Source organism: Cyclopterus lumpus, chromosome 14 (genome assembly GCF_009769545.1).
Source record: "Cyclopterus lumpus isolate fCycLum1 chromosome 14, fCycLum1.pri, whole genome shotgun sequence".
Taxonomy (NCBI): domain Eukaryota; kingdom Metazoa; phylum Chordata; class Actinopteri; order Perciformes; family Cyclopteridae; genus Cyclopterus; species Cyclopterus lumpus.
Genome location: NC_046979.1, coordinates 15,826,172 through 15,836,779, shown reverse-complemented (window position 1 = coordinate 15,836,779; position 10,608 = coordinate 15,826,172). Strand labels below are relative to the sequence as shown.

The window sequence follows — 10,608 nt, the reverse complement described above, 5'->3', positions numbered from 1 at the left end:
ACCCGTTTAACCTTTCATGGTCTGAAGAACCCGTTCAACCGTTCATGTTCTGAAGAACCCGTTCATGCTCTGAACTGTTATTAATAAAGATTGAGAAGATTGGATCAGTTGTACTTTTTTTTGAATACTTGAAACCCTTTTTTTGTGAATACTTGATGCGCCCCCGCCTCACCCAGACTCTACCTGCTGCGGCCCCCAGGTAAGTTGAGTATGAGACCCCTGATCTAAACAACGATCACAGCGATTATGCTAGGTTTGCCCTGATCGAGTTTAGAATCCTTTAATATTGTGTATCTGCCAATTAATATAAAATTAATATTTGGATGTAGCTACTTCAGAAGCATGTGATTTCTATTAATCTCAAGTTGTTCAATAAAGTGGTAGCTTCTTTTATTCATTGTGAATAGGCTCAGTAAATGAATGTCAACGCACCTCTAGGTCATAATGTTGACATCTTGGTTAGTTGACAGGTTGCGATCAAAGTAAGTAACTAATTAATTATTTTCATGTCTGATGTGTTGAGAACTGACTTGAAGGGAAACGTTAATATATTTTTCAAATCTATATCTAATTAAATGATTACAACATTCATAATAAGGGAAAAGGGCAAACACCAAAGTGTGCTGACTGAAACATGTCATGTCCAAACTACTTGAAATCTATGTCAGGCATATTAAATTCACATTTGATCATTTAATGCTGTGATAAACACTAAAACATCAGTCATCTTATAAGAGGTTTGTGTGAATACTTATATGGTCTGTCTCTGAAACTGTGACATTTGCTGAGCTGCAGGATGAATAATGTATTTTTATTTCACCAACTGCCTCCAACAGTGGGTATGTTGTGGAAAAGCTGCATGTTAGCAGTAGAAATACTGCCAATATATCAGAATGTAAAATGTTCACGATAAGTATTCAAAGACTCATTTCATGTGTTGCCTCTCGATGATCACAATAGATCTGCTATTAGAACGTGAACATGAATATTAACCAAACACTCTTAAGGCATCATTAGTCTAGCTAGTAAGAGTTGCCAGGTTGCCATTGGCAACCATTTTGAGAAGTTGGCAGCCAAATCTTGGCCTTTGGCCATTTCTTAACATATGAAAGATAGCAACATCATACTAAAAAAACTTGCACCCCGAAATATGCTACATGAGGTACATGAGGTAGTGTTTCAGTTTCTTCGGCTGGAAGTGAGAGGGGAACCAGCTGACTCAGCAGAACAGAGACAGGCTCCTCTCTGAAATGGATCTGTGGTCAGAATCAGCACAAAGGTCCAGAAAACCAACTTTTAGAAAGGGAGGTGACGGATGAACAAACAACCAGTGACGGGATTCACCTTGAGGGATCTGTGAAGAACGTGACAACAGCTGCACTGTTGGTGTCCTTCAGGAAACGAGCTTAACTGACACTTCAGATTAAAACTCTGTAAAGCATCAGATCAAACACAAACTACAAAAGAAACGTGTTTGGTTTACTGCAATTAAGCTTTTATTCTTATAAGTTACATGTTCCTTATGAAGCTGATGTATAACTGCATAGAATCATAATTAATTAAAATATAAGGGGAATTAAAATGGCTATAGTATTTTCAAAAAGCTGATGCCTGGTTGCCAGCCTGACAACCGTGTGTCAGTTTAATCAAATTACAATTAAGTAATGACAATTGAATGTTTGTGTTTTTCAACATGTCTACTTTTTGGAGGAAATCATAATTAGCATATTGACGCTTGTTGCCCATAATTTGGTTGTTAAAAGCAAATGTTCAATGGAAAAACGTGTACAGAAACAGTACTGCAACAGGTTAATTTTTGTCCAACAACTGCTTTTTGCTTTTGCTTCGACATCTTCTCCGTTTCACAGTTCTCACAGTGAATCGCTTGTAAACAAAACAATTCTCAAGTAATCTGCTGCATCTTTATCATCCACGAGTTTGGAAGTCCATTTATGCCCAAACTATTGAGCGAGTTCAAAACTAATTTGCTCATTACGTAATCTGTAAATCAACATACCAGAAAATGTAAGAGCAATGCCGTGTGTTTGCATTTTGCATTTTGGTCGTAGCTGATCATTTCATACCACAGGAGGAATTCATTACATGATTTGAGTGAGAAGTGTCGCTTCCTTTGCTAACTGTTTTCAAAGTTGCGGTCCATCAACACACAAACTCCGAGTGAGTTCAGCATATTCAACCCTGCCTTATGAAACATCACGTTACTTAATCTCTCAGGTTTACTTCTAAGAAAAGTTGGACCACAAAGACTCTTATGGGTACAACATGGTCTATTAAAGCCTGTTTGTAATGGCCTCTCACATGTTCTGCAGTTACAAAGCTGTCCTTGTGCACTCTCAAATATGGTCACTCAATAGTAGCAGTCTTCCATACTTGTGCGAAAAGATTTTACAGACACAAATTCATGTTTTTCCTGAGTCTTGGGTACAAATACAGCTCACTAGATCTTCAGGTCATCCAGTCTGCTCTTGTTATTGCTGTGCTTGCTTGACTGACTGTTTCTGCGTGGACTTTCAATGGGCAGCTCAAAGACGGGGATGGAGATTTTCCTCTCCTTCTCATCGTCTCCCTCTGGTTTACCTTTTCTCTCCACGGCCATATTGTCTCTGTTCTGCTTGTAGACTGCTTTGCTGTTGTAGGGGCTGTAGGCAGCGTTAGGCTCGGCCATGCTGTACTTTGAGCCCGTGGGGAAAGGATCAGGCACTGCAGGATGACCAGCGAAGAAGTTGTAGTTCGGCACATACGGCATGACCGCCTCATCTAGGGCCTTGGGAGCCTCATCTGCAGCCTGCTTGTTTCTGAGACCCTGGTGGCACTTGGTGAAACCTAAATGGTACATCTCCACCAGGTTGAGCAGCAGGGAGATGCAGGCCACGGCCAGCATGAACAGGATGAATATCGTCTTCTCAGTGGGTCGAGAGATGTAGCAGTTCACCATGTTGGGGCAAGGCCAGCGGTTGCAGGTGTACATCGGCTTGAGCTCGAAACCGTACAGGAAGTACTGAGCTACGATGAAGCCCACTTCAAACAGGGTCTTAAAAATAACGTTGAGGACGTAGGTTCGCAGCAGTGCGCCTTTCAAACGCACGTGGCCCAGGTTGTCTTTGACTGGGGCCTTCTTGGCTTTGGTTACATGTAACTGCTGGTTTTTTTCACTCTGCAAGGCCAGGTCCTTCTCTTTCTGCTCCTCCTTCTCCTCCATGCGGACCAGATGAAGGATGTGGCCCAGATAAATGAGAGTTGGCGTGGAGACAAAGATGATCTGCAGCACCCAGAAGCGGATATGAGAAATGGGGAAGGTCTTGTCGTAGCAGACGTTCTGACAACCGGGCTGCTTGGTGTCACACGTGAAGCCGGACTGCTCGTCGCCCCACACCTTCTCGGCAGCGGATCCCAGCACCAGGATGCGGAAGATGAACAACACCGTCAGCCAGACTTTGCCCACAACGGTGGAGTGTTCCTGGGCACTCTCCAGCAGCTTGCCCAACAAGTTCCAGTCCCCCATGCTGGCTCACAAATGAAGACTCAATTTATAGAAAAAACCAGGAGAGACACCTGTGAGGAGAGGGAGTAAAAAGAAATGTACATGGTTAAAATGAACACACAGTAATGTGGCAGACTCTGGTCTAGTCATTTCAACTTCAAGACTTGGTGCAGTATGTCCTAAAGCTACAAATCAGGCCCTTGCTTTGATATGGTTTGGCTGGGAAATCTAAAAATGACTACAATACAATACTAAGATAGAGAAATTTAATAACTGATATTGTTGTACCACTCTGGGGCACTGGAAACAAGCTGTGAAGACATACTTTTGAGTTTATATGGTGATTTGGAGTATTTGTTCGAGCAGCTTTAAAGGGAAATCTGGTGGTCACAACAGGATCCAAATAAAACTGACATCACTGACACTTGTGCCAGCACGATATCTGTATCACACACTTAATGTGGGAAATCTAGCGGAAATTCCATCGAGTGAGTTCATGAAATATCTAAATCTGCACATAATCGCAATCAATCCAATAAGGACATTGAGTCAAAGCCGCGTAGTTTCTGTGAAAGTTAAATATGGTATTTGTTTATGCAACTACTGTAGATTTATTAATGGAGACACTGATTTATTATGAATTCACTGTTTGTATTCCCAGAGGTTGTGCCCTATCTAAAGTAGGCTAACAAAAAAGGCAAGGACACAGCTAACTGTGTGTGAGAGAAAGCCCTGGAGCAGGCAGGGGAGACTCCTAGATCTTGTGACACAGTAGCCAACAGTGCTCCCCGACTCCTGAATTAGGCTTCTAGTTTAGATTTCAGGGGCCTATTGGTTACAACATAGGCAAAAATGTACTTTATAAATAGTTGTACTTGTCCGTGTGATCAGAAGTACACATATTGTGAATCGGAACACCTGTTTGACAAACGTAAAGATCGCCAACCAGAAACTAAAGGATATGTTAAAAAGATCAACACTTTTCACACAGTAGTAACTGTTGTTAGTGTACTTAATAATGAGCGACTCAGTATTCTATGCAGGCATACTATATAAAAGACACTGTGGATGGCCAAATGAACATCAGAACTGTAACATGTATTTTGAATATTAAGTTAGACATTAAAAAAGATTATCTTGGATATCTTCATTGAGAAAAACGTACCTGATAATGTTCATCTCCGACAGCAGTGCAGATCCAGAGTCAGTCGGTGACTCGGCCTCTTCCGTTCACAGAGAGGCCATGTTCTCCTGGAGATAAACTCCTCGCAGACAGTTTTAACCGGAGGTTCTCTGATCCCGCCTGCTGCACTCCCCCTCTGACCTGATCAATGGCCAGTGTTCAACAAGCCACCACGTGCCAGCACAGATGAAAACATTCCCACTGGTAGGAAAAGTATAAAACCCCTTCGCTCAAGAGGTGTTACCGTTCGACGAAGTGGCAGCTGCAGAGTCCAGTGAGGATGCAGGTTAGTTGTACATGTCAGGGGGATCTAAATATAATTCATGGGGATGGGAGTGGCTTTGTTGTCACTCTCGCGGTGACCCTTGACTGTGTGGAGGAGCGTCAGACACTGTCGAGCCTTCACTCAGCGCTGCTGTGAGCGTTGCTGCTTGTTGAGGGACTGATAAGCTTTGTGCGTGGTGGTCACACGAATACAGAAAAAGAAGCTCTACAAACTTGACCCTGTTCTTTAGACCGCATGGCTCATCTGGATGTTCTTTATTCTTTGTATCAACTCAAAGTTTAGTGGGGCAGACCACACAAAGTAGCCTACTTTTACTCACACACTGTACATAAGACAACTCTGAGTATTTCCACTGCATATTTTCATCCAAAACACACACACACACACACACACACATATATATATATATATATATATATATTAAAATCCTACTTAAAATTATAAAAGAGGAATTTCCCTTACAGTTAGGTGTCTGAGAGGACAACACTGTATGTTTTAATTGCCTTTTGTGCTTTTAGGTTGTAGAAAGTCCTCTTTACAAATAGATGTTCTCTTGTATGAAGGTTTTGTACACAAAAAAAGAAAGTGTTGTGCACGGCAAACAAAACGCTGTGCAATGGTTCAACTTATAAGCTATGAAAAAATCAATAATAATCAAAAACAGCCTCCTTGTGATGAACTTCTATAAATAAACGTTGCCAATCTGCTCATCAAAACATGTGGCTGGTACTGAGATGCCCCACACAACTTTGCTCACACTCAGTCACCACTAACACTCGTTACAAGCAGGAATACCAGATTGGAGGAATTTGATTTTTGGTTCAGTGCTGCCGATATGCTTCACGTCCGTCTGAACACAGACGGTGTGTGTCGACGCGTTCCATAAAAAGAGAAATGCCCTCATGCTCGGTCACTTCAGGTCCAGCTGTCGGCGGGGTCAAACATTGTCAGCCACACACTGACCCCTTACATGGCCGAGCTATTGATAACACAAAACTCTGCAATGTGGCCTTCAGAAGCAGCTTAAGAAGAACCCAATCAGCCTGAGACGGTTCCTCACAGGTGGCAACGCGGCTCCGAAGATCTCCCGTCTAGTGATGGCAACGTCGCCACTCCTGTACAATTTGTGATGGAGTGTCATGGAAAGTGGCAAAGCTGTAAGTGCAGATTCATTTATTCTTGTAATTACTGTAAGTGCTGCTCTCTGGTAATTTTAGAACCATTTCCACTTAGTCATGAAATCCTATCAAAATCCTGTACATCAGAACAATGGTCACCTGTTTTATGTTGGAGTCGTCCCATTAGAGTCAAACGGACAAGTTAAGAATTCACTGACAATTCACAAGAGTAACTTCAGCATGTGTAGTCATTTGTTTTGACATTTACTTTGGGTTTAAAGAGAAAACCTAGTAAAAAATACACAATTACACAAAGTATGGTTGATTTTATTCTACTGTGTACCGACAACGTGGAAACATCCAGCTTCATAATGGATGAATTTAACCTTTGTGCCTCACTTTGAAGAAATAAACGTTGCTTAGATCTCAATGATGAGAACATTAATAAACTGCCATAAATATTACTTTCCACTGCACGAGCATGCAGGGAAAACACTGAAGCACATACAAACACACTGCAATGTTGACCGCTTTGTATCAAAGGCCTAACGGGTGCCTCGGTATCAGACACTGAAGGGCGGGACAGTGGTGTTTGACAACCTGGGAACGAGAAGGGGCCCATGTGGGGCCCGAAGGCTCTTTACTGAAATGTCCCGAACACAGCAAACTAAGAATAAGAGAGAAGATGCAGCCAGAGGGCAGGTTCTCTGCCACTAGTTGGTCATATATAAGGATTGAGAGGGATTCATTTTGTACACACTTTAATCAGTCTATATATATACTTTTTTAGGAAGATACTGCATATTATACCTTTAAAAAACCTTCCACTAGTTAAATACCAGTTGTTGTTGTTGTTTCTTTTACGTAACGCCACTGTTGTGTTTTAATGATTATATTGTGTGTTATAAATTTTAATTGAATTATAATTCAATAACAACACATATTGTGATGCATTGCATCAAACACTGCCGTACTCCATAATACAGCAGCAATGGAAACCAGGAAGATAGCATCTATTTGTCCTACAGGTTAAAATGCACGAGAAAATTACTACAACTGTTTTCGAGATTGAATGTCTGATATAATATAATACACACTGTTATGCTGTAATAGCTGTGGGTTCAATAATGGGTACATGTTTGTCCTCTAGGGTCTGAATGTGAAAGAAATCCACTTCAAACCTTGCAAAAATGATTAAAAAGCCAGAAATGTCCCAAGTGAGGCACAAGGATTATATAACATGTTAAGGAATTAGTAGTGCATTTTGATCGTTATTGCTTTTTTTTTAATATATCTAAAGGAAGTAAAGAATCAGTATTCAACACTGTCATTGATTTAACATGTTTTCCATGTATTAGTACAACATATAACAACTAGACACAAGACCAAAAAGCTTCCAGTCCATTAGACTCAATGGCGATTAGGCAAACACATGATGTTTGTGATCATATTTAATGTAAATAATAGAATATTATAAATAAAAATGCCCGAAGTATTACTACATTGTATTTCCGGCACACTTCTCTGATTATTTTAAATAGCGTGTGTCACATTTCATGATTAAATACTTTCATTTCAAGAACAGAAAAATGCCCACCATTGTGGATATCAAAGTCCATGACAATGAAAGCCTATAAAGTGGTCAGTTGGCATATTTCTTCATAACATGTTACTTAATTGATCGCTATTGGCTTCAATAACAAGCTATTATATTGTGTCAGTACAAAGAGCTGCTGTATACAGTCTTTAGGTTCATGACAGAATATGTAAACTTTAGTTCCTGTGCGAATTCTTCAAAGTATGATCTCCAGTCTGGTGAGAACATGTGTCGTTTTAACAATACTTTTCCCCCACTTTTGCATGTAATGCTTTGCCACTGAGATTATAAACCACTGCATAAATCATCCCATGTCAAACTGCAATATACAGTGTATTATATGCACCTTACTAGTTAAATCAATGGCTGTCGCTTGGATCCAAGGTCACATATATGTTTTGTGCAATATGAAATCTGTGTTTGGTTAGTACGAGCAGAGCTTTTGTTGGATCCAAGCCCCCACAGTCGAGTTTCCAGCTGCGTGCAGATGCTTACTGCAGGCCTTCCCCACCAAGAAGATCACCTCTGCAATGTTGAGCAGAATACAAACCCCCGATACAGCCAGCATGAACACGGTGAAAACAGTCTTCTCTGTGGGCCTCGACACGAAGCAGTCCACGGTGTTGGGACAGGGGTACGAGTCGCACTTCACCAGCCGGATCATCTTGTAACCAGGGTAGATCATATAAAACAGATACATAAAGGTGACCTCTAAGACGATGCGGAACATCAGGCTGATGACATACGTCCACCACAGAGCCCCTGAGATTTTCATCTTCTGGGTCTTTATCTGCTCCAGGTCTTTGGGGTTGGACCGCCCCGACAGTTTGTAGAGCCTCTTGTCGACGTGGCGGCGGTGGGCCACGTGCATGGCGACCAGCAGGGCAGGGGTGGAGACCAGGATGAGCTGAAGCGCCCAGAGGCGGATGTGGGAGATGGGGAAGAAGTGGTCGTAGCAGACACTGTTGCAGCCCGGCTGCTGGGTGTTGCATGTGAATCCGGACTTCTCATCGCCCCACACGCTCTCCGCCGCAACCACCAGAACCAGGATACGGAAAATGAACAGGACCGAGAGCCAGATGCGACCGATGCCTGTGGAGTGTCTGTTCACACCGCTGATGACAGCATAAAAGGAGGCCCAGTTCATCTTTGGTTCCTGGTCTAACGGAGGATACATCAAATGGTCAACAGCTGAGAGAATAGTGTGCCAAAAATGTTTTATTTCTAATGTAAGCTTTTCCACTGCAAAAAGAGCATAATGCAACACAATACCTATAATTGAGGAACATGGAGCAGAATCAACAAAACAAATATGTTGGAAACACAACATGATTTAAAGAAAATAACACAAACAAATAAACTGAAATAAAATAATGTTAAAAAATGAAAATTATATATATATATATATACCTTTTACAGTGAAAATAGGAGAATTTCTTATTTTGTGTTGTTCATTTTATAAATAAAGAAATGTGAGATTTCCACTATTAACTGGATTAGCAGTCCAGCAATTTATAAAAAATTGAATACTGTTTAAAATGATATTCTCACTTTAATTGCTAAAAAAAATCTTTACTTAGATATTTACTTAGAATAAAATAATGCGACAGTTTAGCATATTATTATATTTACCCCTTAAGCCAGAGTTTCATCAGGCATCGCCCTTCTTGGGGTTCCTTTTAGGAAATCTAATTTTTGCACATCCAAAATGTCCTAATGAAACGATTTTGTCAATTCACAAAGTATAACCAAGGCTTAAGTCACAGCAGATATTAAAGCTGTAATAATAAGATGATGACTCAATTAGTTCATTGACAGAAAATTAACCAGTTACTAGTAATTTATTTTATAATAGCCTACTAAACATTCATTAGTTCCAACCTTTCAATTGTGATACTTTTATTTGTCTTATATGAATACAAATGAATATCTGGAGAATGTTGATTTGAATAGGTCACTCAGGACTTGAGGAATTTGTGCCATTTAAAACAATATTTTCTTGTAAGTTATTAACAGAATAATCAAGAAAATAATTGTCAGATTATTCAACATTGTGGCCTCACAGTAAAGAGGTTGCAGATTCAATTTCCAATCTTCTGTTGTATATCTGGCCGGTGACAACCAGAAACTCAAAACATTGAAAGATTATTAAAGAAGCTAGAAATACTTTCAAATATTTAGTAGCAAACACAACGTGAGCCTAAGTGCAGAGTCAGTATTTAAATACTAGTTCACATAATACTGTGCCTTTATAGAAATGTACACACTCGAAAGTGAATTTTAGATGCTGAAGTCTTTAAAGTTTAGAACGAATCCCAAGCCTACAAATCATCCAAAATGTTGTATCTGCTCTGTGCTGATCATTATTGGTTGTCCTGAGTTTCCCGTCTAGTATAAATGTCAGAGTTGTTACCCGGCTCAGCAGGAGGCATAAGAGGCATAGGAGGCAGCAGAGACGACAATGTTGACCCGCTGGTGTTGCATGGATGTGAACCCCAAGAAGGAGGAAGGCTCTCTGCTCCCCTCTGCAGTTGACAGGCCACTTAAGAGTGCAACGCTGAGCTCTGCACCATGTGTCATGTGACACGCTTTCACCCGTCGCCACGGTGAAGCATACATAGTGGGCATCTGCACCCTACATAACGGTGTCCAATACTCTTCATTCCCTTAAAGGTCCATTATTTGTGGTCGTAAAGTGTTTTGATGTTTATTAAAGAAGGAATCCTTCTTATTTTATGATGATTCAGATGAATTTGACAACTCCACTTCGTGCCCACCTGTATAGCTATTCATAAACATGACTCAGGGACTGCAAAATACCCATATTATTATTTTATATTATATGATTATCCCCATAAGAAAGACCATTTTTGTGACAAAATATTAGAAAAAACATAATTGGTTGAGTGTCACAGTTGTATC

General features: G+C 40.6%; 2 protein-coding genes across 2 annotated transcripts; both read right to left on the bottom strand.

The window, feature by feature from the left end:
- Positions 1 to 2,458: 2,458 nt before the first annotated feature.
- Positions 2,459 to 3,535, bottom strand: cx39.9 (connexin 39.9). The gene has a single exon (XM_034550118.1). The coding sequence runs from the start codon at positions 3,521 to 3,523 to the stop codon at positions 2,459 to 2,461; it is 1,065 nt and encodes a 354-aa protein (XP_034406009.1). The 5' UTR covers positions 3,524 to 3,535.
- Positions 3,536 to 8,110: 4,575 nt separating this feature from the next.
- On the bottom strand, positions 8,111 to 10,127 carry cx27.5 (connexin 27.5). Its single transcript, XM_034550240.1, has 2 exons — positions 10,100 to 10,127; positions 8,111 to 8,847 (listed from the first exon to the last, which is right to left on the bottom strand). Exons 1-2 carry the CDS (start codon positions 10,125 to 10,127, stop codon positions 8,111 to 8,113), a joined length of 765 nt encoding a protein of 254 aa, XP_034406131.1.
- Between the last annotated feature and the right edge of the window lie 481 nt (positions 10,128 to 10,608).